The 19,108-nt window shown below is 46.4% G+C and overlaps 1 protein-coding gene across 2 annotated transcripts in view; it reads left to right on the top strand.

Moving 5' to 3' along the window:
- Nucleotides 1–18,722, top strand: part of sec23a (Sec23 homolog A, coat complex II component) — a 26,973-nt gene extending 8,251 nt beyond the window's left edge. For both annotated transcript variants that reach the window (XM_041953948.1, XM_041953949.1), the window contains exons 13-20: nucleotides 8,853–8,959; nucleotides 9,275–9,428; nucleotides 9,511–9,588; nucleotides 11,092–11,253; nucleotides 11,352–11,438; nucleotides 13,055–13,210; nucleotides 14,952–15,017; nucleotides 15,095–18,722. In XM_041953948.1, the coding sequence (XP_041809882.1) occupies nucleotides 8,853–8,959; nucleotides 9,275–9,428; nucleotides 9,511–9,588; nucleotides 11,092–11,253; nucleotides 11,352–11,438; nucleotides 13,055–13,210; nucleotides 14,952–15,017; nucleotides 15,095–15,184 (900 nt within the window). In that variant the 3' untranslated portion in view covers nucleotides 15,185–18,722. The remainder of the gene's footprint in view (nucleotides 1–8,852; nucleotides 8,960–9,274; nucleotides 9,429–9,510; nucleotides 9,589–11,091; nucleotides 11,254–11,351; nucleotides 11,439–13,054; nucleotides 13,211–14,951; nucleotides 15,018–15,094) is intronic.
- The last annotated feature ends 386 nt before the right edge of the window (nucleotides 18,723–19,108 follow it).

The following is a 19,108-nucleotide window of genomic DNA, read 5'->3' as shown; positions in this document are numbered from 1 at the left end:
TAACCTCCCTGATGATTTCAGTACTACAAGTAGTCGGACAGTGTACTCTACACACATAATACACAGTGATCGCTAAAAGTATCATCAGTGAAATGTACTCAAGTGTCAAAAGAAAAAGTGTGTCAGGTGAATTTTATTTATATCGTGTCAAATCACAACAGAAGTTTTCTCAGGACACTTTACATATAGAGCAGTCTGGAGCCGACAGTCCCCCCCATGAGCAAGCACTCGACCCCCACCCGTAGTGACGAAAAACTCCTTCTAACAGGCAGAAACTTTAAACATCGCAGTGTTACAGTGGCATGATGACGGTTAACCATCAGCGATGGATGATGGAATTATCCATCAGCCCAACACTAAAAGGACTGTAAAGTAATAATCATGCTAATCGTAGTGGTAATTATATAATAACAAGTAGTAAGTATGCAGTTTACAACAGATCTACATACACTGACAGTAATCAGATGGAAAATCTGTTTCCTCAGTCTCATTTAGTAGAGGCAGCCTGCCTCACTCAGGAGCACCTCAGCTAATATCAGAAGAGACATAACGTAAATACTCTAGTAAAGTACAAGTACCGCAAGATTATACTGAAACACAATACATGACTAAACGTAGTTGCACTGAGCAGTACAGCATGATGCCTGCTGCCAAGCTGATTGACAGCTTCAGGCTGCAGAGTCACCAGCAGGTGGCGGCAGAGAGCACGCAGGCAAATAGAAGAAAAGCACCAGTTCATGGACAACAAAATAAAAGCACCAGTTCATGGACAACAAAATAAAAGCGTCAGCTCAGGTCACATACAGTTGAAGTTTATTTTGTCACAGTAAGGAAACCCTGTCTTCAGTCCTAGTCAGGGCACCTCTGCTGTGGTGTGTTGTGGATCACGGTTCTTGAAGGTTCACCAGTTGAAGGCGATATTCCAAAATGTTCTGCCACATAAGAAAAGAAATAACCCTGCAAGGTTTAGACAGAGTCCATATCCATTAATAATATTTCCTATCGTTTTGTTTTTTCTTATTAAACAGCCAGAGCTTCGACTCTTTGGATGCTATGAAGTCAGAGAAGCTCTGACCTGACGTGTAAAATCCTCACTTCAACTCTCTGAGAAGAAGTTGTCATACTGAACTGGAACCAGTTTACATGTAAAATCATATTTCAAAGTCCCGTCCTGAGTGTTCAGCCTCCTCGGTGTTGCTCCCTCTCCTCAGCAGCAGCTGCTCACTTCTGGTCAGAAATCATTGTTATATTTGGGTTAGATGGAAGTGTTGCTGGATCACAGTGACACTAACACAGCCACACCAGCACCCCCCTCAGGCCTGGACAGTCATTACACACCGGAAAAGTCACATATCTGCAGTCCATAAAACACCTCGTATCCAGGTCTGGATTTTTAATTATCCTTCCAGTGTATTCTGTGTCTGTCCTTGGGTCTCCTCTGTCTTTGTCCAGAATACCTCCACAAGGGGGCGTACAGGTGGATCCTGCTCAGATGCTGGTGGTTGTCCTGTCATGAACTGAACCTTGGAGTGAAAACTTTGACCCTATGATTGTACTAAAGGTCAGAGGATCGGTCAGTAGAGTTCATGGACCAGGGGGACCATGAATGCTTGAACTAAATTTCATCCAGTAGGTGTTGAATATTTCACTTTGAACCACAGTTTTAACCAGCAGACTGACACCAGCGTCCATCACACCTGCCTTGTGCAGAGGTTGGCCAGGTGGGTGGGGGTGTGCAAGTCAGCAGGATTTAAAACTGAAGGCTGGAAGCGAACATCATCCACCAACTATGTTCATCTGTCAGCTGTATTCAGAGCTCTGAGTGTGATCGAGGAAGTGTGTCTTCAGACCATATGAAGTGAGCTGGAAGGCTGTTGTACATTACCCACAATGCAGTGTGACTCTCACAGGTCAGCCTGATGACCTGCTCGTCTCTTCAGACGCAGCAGCTGTCTGCGCGCAGAACGAGGATGTAGGAGTGGTAGCAGTGGTTGTGTCGGCTGTGTGGATCACGGGGGTGTTGGTGTTTTTGGCAGCGACGACGGGTGTATTGCTGCGGTCGTTGTCGTTGTGCTGATACGACTGGCTGTGTCCAGGTGGAGGGCGGAGCTCTGGGGGCGTGAGTCGAGGGGTGTCCGAGAACACGGACACATCAGAATAAACCTGCCGATGCTCCGACGCACTGCTGCCCTGTACCTGCTGGAGACGCATGAGCAGACAGATGGACAGAAGTTATGTTTCCGTCCAGAATCACATCATTAATGTGTTTTATTCCTACTTTACAAATATTTTTGAAGTATTTGGACATATACAGTATGTATCTACTGTATATGTACATGTACATTAGATACGAATACGTTGTGTACTCACGATCCACTTTGCCTTTGCAGAATCTTACTTACATCTGTGTCATACAGGTGATCCAGGGGTTGAGCGCAGCGCTGGTCAGGACCAGCCAGGCAGAAAGGGCAGAAGTCCCAGCAGGACTCTGTTGTCCGCTAAATGTCTCATACAGACACACGGAGACGTAGGGCAGCCAGCACACCAGCAAACATACTGGCAAACAGACAGGAGACTGTTAGCACATGACCAGGAATACATGACCACATCAAAAGACAGGCCACCTGTAGAGGTCTGGGGACTAGTTCCAGAGGTCTGGGAACTAGTTCCCGAGGTCTGGGGACTAGTTCCTGAGGTCTGGAGACTAGTTCCCGAGGTCTGGGGACTAGTTGCAGAGGTCTGGGGACTAGTCCCAGAGGTCTGGGGACTAGTTCCAGAGGTCTGTGGACTAGTTCTAGAGGACGAAGGACTTGTTGGCAGAATGGCAGCTGAGGCTCATGGGTATTGTCGTATGTGGAGCGTTCCACCAAACTGATTTCTCAGGAGTTCAGTTGAAATAATTCAAACCGACGGTCCGAACTAAAATCTATAGTGTGGTTATAATATCTCATCTGCTTTGTCGGCTCGTACGCTGACCTTTGACCATCCCTGTTTTTATGACACCACTGTGTGTCCCTGTAATTAGAGTAATGACAGTGAGTCACGAAGGTAAACATAGAAGCTAATCTTCAGGGACAATCACAGTGACTCAGCTGTCCTCGTGTTGGACTTATGATGCTCTGCAGCTCACATGTCCTCTTTGCTCCTGTTGTCATGACAACATACACATATGACTCAGTTTGTGTGGAGCTTTTTTCCACCACATGCAGTTACAGAGCTATGGAGTTATTCTAATAAAGGCCGCAGTAATGACTTCAAAGTGAAGGCTAGTCTCCCTTTTAAAACACTGAGCAGGATGGTCTGAGGTTGTGTGTTTTCTTTAATGTGTCACATGATAAATTCAGTGTAGTGTACTTTTCTGCTTCACTAACTCCAGAAGTTCACCACCCTCTGAAAAGAGACTTTTAAGAATAATTTTAGATACAGTTGCCCAAAATTGAGCCTGACATATGTGGGGACTTTATGATCTCTACTAGCAGCCCACGTCTTTAAAGAGAGAAGGCGCCTGGTAATTTGTTTCGGTGACCAATCAGGTTGGATCCTAAACTCACCTGAGGTTGTGACCATCACGATGGAGCTCCTCAGGTAGTTGTTGGCAGGAACGTAGTAGCAGTGCAGCTCATTGCACATGAATGTTCCCCTCCTGGCCTGTTTCCTGGCCACGTAGACAATATATCCATACAGAGAGCACATGGCGAGGATCGGTGCCACAATGCCCGCCAACATCCACAGCACCACAAAGTACCTGTTGTCAGGGGTGAAACTTGGACAGCATAGGAACCGCGACTCGCTATAGACATAGCTGCCAAACCCCAGTAGGGGCAGGGCGGCGTTCACCAGGCAGAACGACCAGACCAGGACTAGCACCACGCGGCTCCGTCCGGCCGTCCAGATGCTGCTGTAGCTGAGGGCAAAGCAGATCTCTGTGAACTTGTTGACGGTGGCCCAGGTGAGCGAGTGGATGGAGGAGGTCTGCAGGAGGAGGAAGATGAAGCCGTTGCCCTGACAGAAGGCGCCCTCGCTGGGATAGCAGGAGGGCCAGGCCAGGCTGTTGTAGGCTCCGAAGGGGATGGTGGAGAGTCCGAGGGCCAGGTCGCTGAGGCTGAAGCTCAGGGTCAAGCCCAGCGTGTCGGTCCGGAGCTCCTTGTTGAGGAGGAGCACCAGCAGGAGGAGGAGGTTGCCAAAGACAGAGGCCACACCCGACAGTACCATCAGAGCGGCATACAGCATCCTCAGAGCATCCGCCATGTTTAGGTGGACTCACAGGACAGGAAGTACATCAATAATTACATTACAGGTAAGATGGGACACGTGAGGATACTTTTACGTGAGACCTAATTGTTCAGAAACAATCAAAAATGTTCTTTGAATCTCCGCTAGATGCTGCAAGAAACTGTGACGAGGAAAATCTCTTTACAAATACAGTCAATGGATGTGATTAACTACATGACAGAAATTCCAGATTTACGTCACTTGATAGTAACTGAACCATCTCCGTGACAACTGCACAACTTCATTTACTGTCGTCCAAGTTAACATCTTCAAACAGCTCGTTTTCTCCAAAACATCAATCCTCAGAAATGAGACACAACTTCAGACCTCTTCCCTCTTCTTCAGTCTCTCATATAAATAGAGTGTAAATCCACAAGCTTTTGGTCTGGATAGCTGCTCGGACCTCAGTCACCACGGCGATTAACTGACGTTTGATGAGTCACAGCGGGAAGCTGACTTAGCCTGAAGACACTGAGGATGATTCAGTATTTGTCAAGTCATATCATCTTTTCAGTGATACGTCAGCAGGAACTGTCTTTACTGTCACTTCTACTCACTTTACTGTCACTTCTACTGTCTTTACTGTCACTTCTACTGTCTTTACTGTCACTTCTACTCACTTTACTGACGCTTCTACTCATTTTACTGTTACTTCTACTGTCTTTACTGTCACTTCTACTCACTTTACTGACGCTTCTACTCACTTTACTGTCACTTCTACTCACTTTACTGTCACTTCTACTGTCTTTACTGTCACTTCTACTCACTTTACTGTCACTTCTACTGTCTTTACTGTCAACTCTACTCACTTTACTGTCACTTCTACTCACTTTACTGTCACTTCTATTGTCTTTACTGACGCTTCTACTCACTTTACTGTCACTTCTACTGTCTTTACTGTCACTTCTACTCACTTTACTGACGCTTCTACTCACTTTACTGTCACTTCTACTGTCTTTACTGTCACTTCTACTCACTTTACTGTCACTTCTACTGTCTTTACTGTCACCTCTATTCACTTTACTGTCACTTCTACTCACTTTACTGTGACTTCTACTGTCTTTACTGTCACTTCTATTCAATTTACTGTCACTTCTACTCACTTTACTGCTGCTTCTACTCACTTTACTGTAACTTCTACTGTCTTTACTGTCACTTTTACTCACTTTACTGTCACTTTTACTCACTTTACTGTCACTTCTACTCACTTTACTGTCACTTCTACTCACTTTACTGCCACTTCTACTCACTTTACAGCCGCTTCCACTGACTTAACTGCTGCTTCTACACAGTGCTGAGATGACTGAACCTGAACATACTGAGTGTGTATGATGTGGCGATATCATTAGAAACCCATCAGCTTGTGTCCACTGATCAAACTCTTCCAGGAGCCTTCCCTGTGGACAGGGTCAGTTCCTGACCCCCCAAGAGGTCCACTGCTCTGCACCTTAAAACTCTTCAGTCATCCCGGAACGATCAGGATGGAGTCTGAAGAACTGAGCATCACTGATTAGTTGAAGTATTGATCTTCATGAGGTGGAAGCTGAAATGAAATCCACGACGAGGACTCTCAGATCCGACGCCTCCTCCTAGACCTGTACGGTGGAAAACAGGTCGATGCCACTTCACTTCGGTCTTCTGTCTCCTCCATCAGCTTAACAGCAAAGTAAAATGAAGCAAAAGTCAAAGGTCAAAGCAGAGGAAAGCCAGTCTGTGATCAGTATCAGAGATCCGTTTGATCTTTAAAGTGGTCGTTTGAATCTGATCTGAAGCCATCAGACTCTGATCAGCTCTTAGTCTGAAGAAGAGCACGGACTGCAGGAGGCGTGTCCTGCTGCGTGTGTGTGTGTGTGTGTGTGTGTGTGTGTGTCTCCAGAGGCAGCGCTGCCATGGTGCACCTGTCAGTCACCTGCTGAGGCAATGATGAGAGGACACACATACACACTCTGTTATCTGCTATGTCAACACTACCTGAACATCCAATATCCTGTGTGTGTGTGTGTGTGTGTGTGTGTGTGTGTGTGTCACACAACCTGACTCAGGTAATAACAGGTGTGTAATCATCATTATCTTCTTGCTGCCGTTGGACCTCAGACCACTGAGGAGCTTAGGTCGGGTTCAGGTGCGAAGCAGCCAATCAGAGAGCAGAGTGTAGTGGAGACAGTTCAGGTGTGACTGAGCGCTTCATCGCCTCTGGTTACCTGTTGAAGCAGTCCCGCCTTCCATATACTTTATTTTTGTTGTCGTCTTTAACAAACAGGACAGACAGCCCAGGGGTCAGTGGACGGGGTCTTCACAGGTACAGGTTGAGTAAAACAAAGCTGGGTTACATTGCAGTATCGAAGTCTGTTGGTCCTTTATGTCCATGATTGTCCTTTGATTGTCCTCATTATTCTTCGTATTTACTCTCCAAAGCTTCTAACTTTTCAGTTTGTTTGTGTTTTTCCTTTTTCTTCAGTGAAGACCACTTTATGAATTTACCTTTAATTCATTTTCATCATCCTACAATGTGCTGGGAGATACCACTCCATTATTATTATTCTTATTATTATCAGTCATTCAATCTTTAAACTCTTTGTATGCTGTTGACACTGAGGGTCACTCAGAAGGCTGGCACTGAGTCTCCATAGAGTCTCAGGCTTGTTGTCTAAATGTACCCCGTATGGTCTGAAGTGTCTCCTGTGTCTCTGAATTAAACAGAAAAATCAGTCAGTTCTTGAGTATACAGAACGAGCATGGAGGAAACAAGTCAAGTGTTTATCGAGTGGAAGTAAGTCCCTCATCCTCGTTAACGTGAACTGGAAACAGACTTTGTTTGACATCGATAATGCGACTCACCCCTCCAGCAGTATGACTTTCTAAACCATTTCTCTTGAGTGGTCCAGTTCTTTCCAAAAGGTTTTGTCCTTTTCATTTTAGCTGTTGTTTTGCTTCTTTCGTAGGGTTATGAGGGGTAATTACTCTGTATTGATGGAGCATTTCAGTCAGTTTCTCCACCCCTCTACCCTTACAACCAACTGATGGAGGCGGATACCCCCACACCCAGATCCTGGTTCCGCTCCAGGTTTCTGCCTGAACTTTTTCCTCAGCACTGTCACCAAATGCTTGCTCATGAGGGACTTGTTGTGTCCCTGTAGGTGAATGGTTAGTTGATGGTCCTGACCTGGTTTATGTGATGTGGAGTTCTCAGGTGGAGTTGTCGATGTGTTGAAACCCCTTCGCTTTATCTTGGATGTGCTTCAGCCATGCTTCTCGGCACTGGCGTGATGTTTACCTGCTCTTTCCCAGGGAAGTTGTCTCAGTGGGTGTAGTTTTCGTGGGGGTCGTGGTTTGGCTAAAAGGGAGTGGTGACAACATTGTGTATGTAGGGCGGCATCGGAGAAGGACAGCTCTGTTTTAATAGACTTTTGTAGGAATTCCTGTATATTGTCTCCCTCAGAGACAGAAAGCTTTCAGCCTGATGCTTAGCTTGGTTGCTGGCATTGTCAGCGTCACGTCTAATCTGTGATTTATGATTGGTCCTCAGTTTTTGTTGCGGCTTCCCCTCATCTGTTATTTCATGCTCTCCTGACTTACGCTGCCGCTTGCCTCAGTGCCAGACCGTAAGTCCACTGTTGGTTGTTTTTTGCATGGTCAGCCCTTTTAGTTTGTTCCCTTCTTTGTTGATGAAATTCAAAGAGCTCTTCTATCATTGGACTAGAAAAAGCTGCAGGTCCAGATAATCTGGAGCCATACTTTTAAAACTCGTATCTGATTTTATTGGTTAACCCCCATCAGGCATCTTTAACCTCGGTCTGACTCTGAATATCATTACAAAAATGTGGAATTCTGCCATTGTTCTCCATCTGAGGGGGAGATTTCCAACTTAATCCAGGTCCTGGAAGGATTCTGAGTTCATCTTCATCATATATATCACTGAGCTGCTGGATCACAGAAAAACCTGTGCTGCTCTTTTTATCGGTCTCTCGGAGGCCTTTCATCCTGTTGGCTATCTTATAATGAAGCATCATTGGGCTGTCTGAGCAGGCTGTTGGCTGGTTTGAGAATGACCTCGCTGAAAGGACACGATGTGTCAGATTTTTGATGCATTTCCTCCAGTGGACTACCTGTTGCATCACCTGAACCACAGAGGTTTGGACCAATCAGTGTCCTCTGAGGAACTATTGGCAGCTCCGGGTGGACGTTGCGTTCATTTGAAAACAGCAGCGGTGGCTTGTGAAGAGGTCGGCAGAAGTGCTGCTGCAGCACCAAACTGCACTAAAGGCCTTTCTACGTGGAGAAGATGTTTTCGTTCTTCTTTCGACTGGCTTCAGCCAGAGTTCGCTCTCCTACTTCATCTTATGGTTCGTTGACCTGATAGTTTGAAGTTAGTTATTAAAGACAGATGGCCTTTTCTAAACAGTTTCTGCGGACGATGGGTCATCTGGCGCATCAGGTTTATGGGATTTGAAAATAAACCGAGGAGCCGTATGGAGACACAGTGAACCTGGATGGAGTTTCTTTGCGTCTCTGTAGACAGCCAGCCGTTGAATGATTAGATGATGGATCGCTGATTGATCTGCTGTCCTCGTGTGTTGCAGCACAATGCTCCGATCCCTCAGGGTGGCCGTGGAGCGATCCAGTTTGTCACTCAGTACCAACACTCATCAGGACAGAGACGCATCAGAGTCACCACGACGGCCAGGAAGTACGACTACACTCTCGCTCTCATACACCTGCAGTGTATACTTGTATACTGATATATGTACATACTTAGATACACAGTTGCCTGATATTAACACCTCCTGCTCTGCTCAATGTTTTAGACTTATCTCTTCTTCTGTGGTTTCTCTGCCCCCCCCCTTTACCTTTATTTTTGCTTCCTTTCTCAAATCTTTTTACTCTTCTTATCTTTTCCTGTCCTTTCTCCTTGACTCCTCTGTCCTCCTCTCCCTCCTCTCCCTGCCCTCTGCATCCTGTCATCCTACATCTTTCCTCCTCACTCCCTCTCCTCCCCCTCCAGCTGGGCAGATGCTCAGACTCAGATTCAGAGCATCGCGGCGTCCTTTGATCAGGAGGCGGCGGCCATTCTGATGGCGAGGTTGGCGGTGTACCGGGCGGAGACAGAGGAGGGGCCTGATGTTCTCCGCTGGTTGGACAGACAGCTGATCAGACTGGTACAGAGAGGAACAGGGACTGCTCTGGTGTTCTGTACTGGACTCTGTGAGGATTTTAACTGTTCTCTTTCTGTCTGTTCAGTGTCAGAAGTTTGGAGATTATCACAAAGACGATCCAAACTCCTTCAGGTTCTCTGAGACCTTCTCCCTCTACCCCCAGGTGATCTGCAGACCATAATACCCAACGCTACATGTAAACCTGTCGCTGATGTGTTATCTGTCCATGACCTGTTTCCTGTCGCCGCCGTCTTAGCTGTCATTGTTCCCTGACTCTAAGCCTACCTGTTACTGACCTGTTACCTGTTGCTGACCTGTCACCTGTTACTGACCTGTTACCTGTTGCTGAACTGTAAACTGTTACTGACCTGTTACCTGTTGCTGACCTGTTACCTGTTACTGACCTGTTACTGACCTGTTACCTGTTGCTGACCTGTTACCTGTTGCTGACCTGTTACTGACCTGTTACCGACGTGTTACCTGTTGCTGACCTGTCACCTGTTACTGACCTGTTACTGACCTGTTACCTGTTGCTGACCTGTTACTGACCTGTCACCTGTTGCTGACCTGTTACCTGTTGCTGACCTGTCACCTGTTGCTGACCTGTTACCGACGTGTCACCTGTTGCTCACCTGTCACCTGTTGCTGACCTGTTACCTGTTGCTGACTTGTCACCTGTTGCTGACCTGTTACTGACCTGTTACCTGTTGCTGACCTGTTACTGACCTGTCACCTGTTACTGACCTGTTACCGACGTGTCACCTGTTGCTCACCTGTCACCTGTTGCTGACCTGTTACCTGTTGCTGACCTGTCACCTGTTGCTGACCTGTTACCGACGTGTCACCTGTTGCTCACCTGTCACCTGTTGCTGACCTGTTACCTGTTGCTGACCTGTCACCTGTTGCTGACCTGTTACCGACGTGTCACCTGTTGCTCACCTGTCACCTGTTGCTGACCTGTTACCTGTTGCTGACCTGTCACCTGTTGCTGACCTGTTACCGACGTGTCACCTGTTGCTGACCTGTTACCTGTTGCTGACCTGTTACTGACCTGTTACGTGTTACTGACGTGTCACCTGTTGCTCACCTGTTACCTGTTGCTGACCTGTTACCTGTTGCTGACCTGTTACCGACCTGTCACCTGTTGCTGACCTGTCACCTGTTGCTGACCTGTTACTGACCTGTTACCTGTTGCTGACCTGTTACCGACGTGTTACCTGTTGCTGACCTGTTACCTGTTGCTGACCTGTTACTGACCTGTTACCTGTTGCTGACCTGTTACCTGTTGCTGACCTGTTACTGACCTGTTACCTGTTGCTGACCTGTTACCTGTTACTGACCTGTTACCTGTTACTGACCTGTTACCTGTTGCTGACCTGTTGCTGACCTGTCACCTGTTGCTGATGTGTTACCAACGTGTTTCCTGTTGCTGACCTGTTACCGACGTGTTACCTGTTGCTGACCTGTCACCTGTTGCTCACCTGTTACCTGTTGCTGACTTGTTACCGACGTGTTACCTGTTGCTGACCTGTTACCTGTTGCTGACCTGTTACTGACCTGTTACCTGTTGCTGACCTGTTACCTGTTGCTGACCTGTTGCTGACCTGTCACCTGTTGCTGACCTGTCACCTGTTGCTCACCTGTTACCTGTTGCTTTGTTTTCCAGTTCATGTTCCACCTGCGGCGCTCCCCGTTCTTGCAGGTGTTCAACAACAGTCCAGATGAGAGTTCATATTACAGACATCAGTTCAACAGACAGGACCTGACTCAGGCTCTCATCATGATTCAACCTGTGCTCTACGCCTATTCATTCAACGGCCCACCTGAGGTATTTGTACCTGTTCACACCTGTTGTCACTGTGTTTACAACATGTCTTCATCGTTGTGTGAAGTGGTTGGTTTGATCGGAGCGTTTGTGTGTTTCAGCCGGTCCTGTTGGACAGCAGCAGCATCCTGCCAGACCGAATCCTGCTGATGGACACTTTCTTCCAGATCCTGATCTACCACGGAGAGGTACACACACACTGAACACACTCAAACACACACTGAAATCTTGGGTATGTTTCCATGGTTACACAGAGAGAAGAAAGCAGAATATTCATCTCTTAAACTTCAGCCTCAACTTCAGTACATCAGCTGTTGTTTTACTAAACAAACCAGGACAATGGTGGATGTAAACACCTGAACCAGGTGTGACCTACTCAAGTTAGATGTGCAAAAAGTCACGATTAGTAAATTCATGACTCATTCATGACTGTCACACAAGGAGGAAAATACAGCGCTTCATTTATACTCTACCTGTCAAGTTTCACATTTAAACCCTCCGCTCTGTCTGTCAGGCTGGTTATCAGCGTGTAATACTGTTGTTAACCCCTCCTCTCTGTCTGGCAGGCTGGTTATCAGTGTGTAATGTTGTTGTTAACCCCTCCGCTCTGTCTGTCAGGCTGGTTATCAGCATGTAATATTGTTGTTAACCCCTCCTCTCTGTCTGTCAGGCTGGTTATTAGCGTGTAATATTGTTGTTAACCCTCCTCTCTGTCTGTCAGGCTGGTTATCAGCGTGTAATACTGTTGTTAACCCCTCCTCTCTGTCTGTCAGGCTGGTTATCAGCATGTAATATTGTTGTTAACCCTCCTCTCTGTCTGTCAAGCTGGTTATTAGCGTGTAATATTGTTGTTAACCCCTCCTCTCTGTCTGTCAGGCTGGTTATTAGCGTGTAATGTTGTTGTTAACCCTCCTCTCTGTCTGTCAGGCTGGTTATCAGCGTGTAATACTGTTGTTAACCCCTCCTCTCTGTCTGTCAGGCTGGTTATCAGCATGTAATATTGTTGTTAACCCTCCTCTCTGTCTGTCAGGCTGGTTATTAGCGTGTAATATTGTTGTTAACCCTCCTCTCTGTCTGTCAGGCTGGTTATCAGCATGTAATATTGTTGTTAACCCTCCTCTCTGTCTGTCAGGCTGGTTATCAGCGTGTAATATTGTTGTTAACCCCTCCTCTCTGTCTGTCAGGCTGGTTATTAGCGTGTAATACTGTTGTTAACCCCTCCGCTCTGTCTGTCAGGCTGGTTATCAGTGTGTAATGTTGTTGTTAACCCCTCCTCTCTGTCTGTCAGGCTGGTTATCAGCGTGTAATATTGTTGTTAACCCTCCTCTCTGTCTGTCAGGCTGGTTATTAGCGTGTAATATTGTTGTTAACCCTCCTCTCTGTCTGTCAGGCTGGTTATTAGCGTGTAATATTGTTGTTAACCCCTCCGCTCTGTCTGTCAGGCTGGTTATCAGTGTGTAATATTGTTGTTAACCCCTCCGCTCTGTCTGTCAGGCTGGTTATCAGCGTGTAATATTGTTGTTAACCCTCCTCTCTGTCTGTCAGGCTGGTTATTAGCGTGTAATATTGTTGTTAACCCCTCCTCTCTGTCTGTCAGGCTGGTTATTAGCGTGTAATATTGTTGTTAACCCCTCCTCTCTGTCTGTCAGGCTGGTTATCAGCGTGTAATATTGTTGTTAACCCTCCTCTCTGTCTGTCAGGCTGGTTATTAGCGTGTAATATTGTTGTTAACCCCTCCTCTCTGTCTGTCAGGCTGGTTATTAGCGTGTAATATTGTTGTTAACCCCTCCGCTCTGTCTGTCAGACTGTGGCTCAGTGGAGGAAGGCCGGCTATCAGGAAATGCCAGAGTATGAAAACTTCAGACATCTCCTTCAGGCTCCGGTGGACGACGCTCAGGAGCTCCTCCACACTCGCTTCCCTATGCCCAGATACATTGACACCGAACATGGAGGCAGCCAGGTGGGGGTGCCAACACACACATGTACATTCCTATATAGAGCAATACATGTACTGTACTTCAGTGTATGTACTAAATGTCAGTATACTCTCCACACAGTATAAAGTACATACGTAATAAACTACATAAATAAATATTAGTTATTGAATTGAGCCATTCTTCACGTAAATAATTTTAAATCACATAACACATGAAATTATATGAACATAAAGAGTTTACAGCAATATTTAGACAAAGTGCTTATATTGATGTATGGCAGTACATCTGTACATGTACCAACAGTACTACATCGGTATAAATGTATACAATATACATCATCTATGTATTGTATGTCATTATACACACTAGATAATATGTTCATATCCTCTGAGCGAGGTTGAGCTGTGTTGACCCTCTCTAATGACGAGCCACTTCAGATCCCAGACAACCAATCAGAACTTAGGTCAGAGGCCATGAGGCTTCGGTTCACTGGGTCCCTTCGCTTCCTCGGTCCGAGCTGCTGAAACCCGCTCGAGTTCAGGGACGATGCGCCCCCTCTGTTATTCGGTTGGATCGACACGTCGGGTAGCATCGTCTGGCCGTACCCTACTTCCTGCCAGGTCGTTTCCCAGAATGATGTCAACTCCTTCCACTGGCAATTCAGCCAACCTCAGCCTCCCCCCGCCTCCCCCCGCCCCAGATCACATGACAAGAGCACTTTACTTGTCCAGCCCATCCCTCCGACCGGAGTACAGCCCCCTGTATCTGTGGGTAAATGTGGGTAAAGCTCGGAGTCCCTCAGTATGTCGACTTAACCTTTTTATCAACTCGTTACCATGACACCCCCATCTGACACGACTGGGGCCAAACCCACGTCCAATCCAGAAGATTCTGTTTAACCCCCGTTTGAAAAGGAGCCACCAGAATGAACCAGCTGACTTCACATGGGCTGAGCTTTTTGATGGCAGGATTTACTCACATTTGGATCACGTTTCCTGTTTGGTGGAAAGAATCTGGTTGTGATATTTATCGTTGAGGATCGACCAGACTGTCAGCAGCTCCTAAAGCTCTGACCATCACCCGGCAGAGGATGTTACTGTAAACTTCCTCTGAAGGCGTCTGGAGCTCCACCTGTAAAGACCCTCACCCAACATCAAGGTCGGTTCATCAGGCCGAGATCTGAATCAGCACCACGTCCAGGAGGTTTCTACGTCGCTCTCATTGAACTTTGGCAACAATCTCAAATTACTGGCAACATCCGAATACAAAGCTGTGGTTCGTTCCAATTTGTTTTTCAGCAGCAGTGATTCTCTCTGCTGTTCAAATGTCAAGCCAAGTTTAGAAATACACCAGCCTCACCACCCCCCCCCCCCCCCCCTGCTCGTTAGCCTGACGAGTCTCTTCAGGTTTGTGCTTCTGGGCTCCAACAGAGAAACTAAACCAGCTGCCGTCACAGTATGAGTACTACACATGAATACATGTACAACACAGATGATGTACTGTACATCATTATGTACACCATACATCAGTACTGTATATGTACACTACACGTAGTACACAGCTTTATGCTGAACAGGATACTGCATACTAACGCCGTGATACTCTGTAGTATTCTCCAGGAAAGCAAATTACTGCAACTAAACCTTCAGATATTTCAAAAGAGCATCTAAAATAAGAACATGTGATTCAGAAAGTACAAGTACACAGTGGAAACACACAGATTGAGTACATGTACACAGTGTTGAACTGCTTGATGTTTTCCAGGCTCGCTTCCTGCTCTCCAAAGTGAACCCCTCCCAGACCCACAACAACATGTATGCCTGGGGTCAGGTGAGCCTTCCCCCTTTGACCTTTAGACATTTCCATGTTGATACGAAACATGTGGTAACCCCCCCCCCCCGCCGCAGGAGTCTGGAGCCCCCATCCTGACAGATGACGTCAGTCTGCAGGTGTTCATGGATCACCTGAAGAAACTCGCCGTCTCCAGCGCCGCCTGAGCTCACCTGCCGCCTCACGTGTCTGCATCATGTTTACTCTCTGATTTTGCATTTGCTGCCTGAGTTCCCATGACAACCAGTCGACCAACCAACAAGCAGAAACACCTTCTAGCATCAGCCAATTAGCATCAGGTGCATAACACTGACAGCCAATAGGGATGCAGGTACAGCCTCCAGACAGCTGCAGCGTCACATGTTCCAGCCCATCACATGCTTAATGTAAACTGCTGCCTCGTTTCAGGAAGTGACTCAGCGTTTTTAATCAGCATTTAATTTACTGATGAATTACTGAGACCGGACCCACGGAAACAATCATGGAGCAGCGAGCTGTCTCCACCCACAAATACAAAGTCCACTTCTTATGTAAAGCTTTTAATGTGAAAGAGCAGCAGGAAGGGAACTTAACCCCGCTGACACCGATGAGTATTCTGATCGGTGATGTCATCCTTTAATCAGCCAATCGTTTCCTTTTCTAAAATTACTTCAGGGGCTGGAACATGTGGACTCAGCAGTCTGCTCCGTCTCGAGGACAGATCCAGAATCCAGAACGTCAGGTGGCCTCTGTTCTGCTGCTCTTCTCTGTTTAGTCCAACTGTTGCACAAATTACAAGCAAAAGGAATTTAAAAAGCCTGAAAGGGTTTAAAAATATGTTCAGTTTCCCGCCAAAAACAGGAAAACTGAATCCACGAGGGTCAAAAATCAGGTCGAACAAAGTGGACAGAAATGGTGTCTCTTGGTGTGAAGTCCATTATTCAGTGTCAGAGAACTGAAGCCCCCACCAGAGAGGGAAACCAGTGCCGAGGGTGAAATAAACTGTCAGAATGAAAGTAAAGAGATCTTTATATGAAGCTGCAGCTGGCTGGAGAGAACGATCACGTCCTGATTATTCATCCGTTTATTTGTCAGGAACGACAACGAACACCAACAGCTTTCAGAGACATGAGACAGATGTGTTGCTTCCAGGATTCATCTGTCCCTGGTTAGAACGTTCCACCTACAGATCAATCAATCGGATCGATCACTGCGTCACATTACTGTCATTGTACATGTAGGTGATATTTGTGGGGGTGTGCATACGTGTTCATCATGTCTCATTAGTCTTAATGTTCTGAGTTCTCACACACTTCACTTCATGTTTCAGAGTTAGTTTGACCTCCGCTCGCCCTCTGCACCCATCAGTCACCTGTTTTCTCATATTTATCGTCGTTAATCGCTCAGCAGAGGTGTGCCTTGTTAGGACAAGACTCTGCTCATTAATATAGGTGGAAATTTTTAAATTGTTCTAGAAGTATTAAATCACACAATTTATCAAAAGTGTTTATCCAGATGATGAAATGTGTGACCGAACTGACTTCAGCGGCTCCTAAAGCGCCGACCATCGGCCTCAGAGCTAGCTCAGAGCTAGCTCAGAGCTAACTCAGAGCTAACTCAGCCTTCAAAGCAGATGGTTTTACCACGCTGTAATCTTTACAGTCCTCTGAAGATGGTGCTACACTTTTATTTTGAAAGTTTCATTACACTTCCGGCTCACCCTTTGCACTGACATCAGTCTCCTGCGGTCGTCACTTCTCAAGAGAAAACTGAAAAATGGAAATTACACCAAACCGTTAGTTCGAGACAGAGAATCTGACCTCAGTTCATCACCTGCTGACTGATCATCATCTCTGCCATCAACAACTAGTCTCGGACTGTAAAACTCGTTTCCTGTCAGTGATGCTGAGCTCCAGTTCTAACCGTTGACTGTGAATGTGAAGACCAGTTCACTTCATGTGCAGAGTCTCTGATGTGAGGACGCCTGCTGGCTGTTCGTCGTTGAGCTTGAACACTAAAAATCCTTCATTCAGTCTTAATTGTCATGTTTCTAATAAAACTCTGCTGTGGAGACGCTCGCTGTGTTTCTGTCACGTTTTCAGTCACGCTAACATTAGAACAACCAGGCAACACATACCTGACGGCAAGTAGGTCAGCTGACTCCACACCGGCCGGTCAGAACTGAAGACACCTCGTGGATGGAGGACTGATGGTGGTGGACTTGATTCAACCCTCCTCGGATGACCGAGAGTCTTCACAGACATGTTGTCTTATATTCTGCTCGGCCTGCTGCTCATGATAAGTTTGGTTTTAACAGAACGTGGGATTAAAAGATCCAGCAGGGGGCAGAAGAGGACCCAGATTACTACTCTGCAGACTGCTGCTGTGTCCACTGTCTCCACTGTCTTCACTGTCTCCACTGTCTTTACTGTCTTCACTGTCTTTACTGTCTTCACCGTCTCCTCACTGATGCTTTTACTGTCTTCACTGTCTTCGCTGTCTTCACTGTCTTTACTGTCTTCACCGTCTCCTCACTGATGCTTTTACTGTCTCCACTGTCTTTGCTGTCTTTACTGTCTCCACTGTCTTCACTGTCTTCACTGTCTTTACTGTCTTCATCGTCTCCTCACTGATGCTTTTACTGTCTTCACTGTCTTCACTGTCTTCACTGTCTTTCCCGTCTCCTCACTGATGCTTTTACTGTCTTCACTGTCTTCACTGTCTTCACTGTCTTCGCTGTCTTCACTGTCTTCACTGTCTTTACTGTCTTCATCGTCTCCTCACTGATGCTTTTACTGTCTTCACTGTCCTCGCTGTCTTCACTGTCTTTCCCGTCTCCTCACTGATGCTTTTACTGTCTTCACTGTCTTTGCTGTCTTCACTGTCTTCACTGTCTTTCCCGTCTCCTCACTGATGCTTTTACTGTCTTCACTGTCTTTGCTGTCTTCACTGTCTTCACTGTCTTTCCCGTCTCCTCACTGATGCTTTTACTGTCTTCGCTGTCTTCACTGTCTTCACTGTCTTTCCCGTCGCCTCACTGATGCTTTTACTGTCTTCACTGTCTTTACTGTCTTCACTGTCTTCACTGTCTTTCCCGTCTCCTCACTGATGCTTTTACTGTCTTCACTGTCTTTGCTGTCTTCACTGTCTTCACTGTCTTTCCCGTCTCCTCACTGATGCTTTTACTGTCTCCACTGTCTTTGCTGTCTTTACTGTCTCCACTGTCTTCACTGTCTTCACTGTCTTTACTGTCTTCATCGTCTCCTCACTGATGCTTTTACTGTCTTCACTGTCTTCACTGTCTTTACTGTCTTCACTGTCTTCACTGTCTTTCCCGTCTCCTCACTGATGCTTTTACTGTCTTCACTGTCTTTGCTGTCTTCACTGTCTTCACTGTCTTTCCCGTCTCCTCACTGATGCTTTTACTGTCTTCACTGTCTTTGCTGTCTTCACTGTCTTCACTGTCTTTCCCGTCTCCTCACTGATGCTTTTACTGTCTTTGCTGCGGCCTCTTTCCCTCCTTCCTCCTGGCTGACTCTGTTGCCGTGGTGACGACCCTCCTTCCTCTTTGCTAACTGCTGTCATGGTTACGATCCTCCTCCCTCCGTGATGACTCTGTTGCACGGTGACGACCCCCTTCGTCTTTGCTGACTCTGTTGCCATGGTGATGACCTCCTCTGTCAGTTTCAGCTTTAAAATAAAATCTGTCAGTTTGTACAATCGACTGCGAGATCTCTCAGAAACCTTTTTTAATGCGGTTTGATTTCGGCTGGTCTTGTGTTCTTCGTCCGTGTGCTTTGTCGTTGTCATAACAACACATAGAAACTCGTTCCAAGTGATGACTTTCATTAACGTGGAACAACAAGAACTGATGACGTTAAGAAGAGTCACATCAAGGTGGAGAAAGAAACCCCACAAATTAATTGATGCAGGGTTTCATCCCATTGGTTAATGGTCTGATTAATATCCAGTTAGCTTCCTGATGCTAATGCTATGGATATTCTATGAGCACAGACTCAGAGTCTGTGACCTCATGAACAGAAATCAGAGTTTGGCCCAATGAATGATTTTATTTTGTCACTTTGATTTTTTACTATTTGTGTTATACTCGT

Source organism: Chelmon rostratus, chromosome 15 (genome assembly GCF_017976325.1).
Source record: "Chelmon rostratus isolate fCheRos1 chromosome 15, fCheRos1.pri, whole genome shotgun sequence".
NCBI lineage: Eukaryota > Metazoa > Chordata > Actinopteri > Chaetodontiformes > Chaetodontidae > Chelmon > Chelmon rostratus.
The sequence above is the reverse complement of the archived record's forward strand: the minus strand, read 5'-3'. Positions and strand labels throughout refer to the sequence as shown.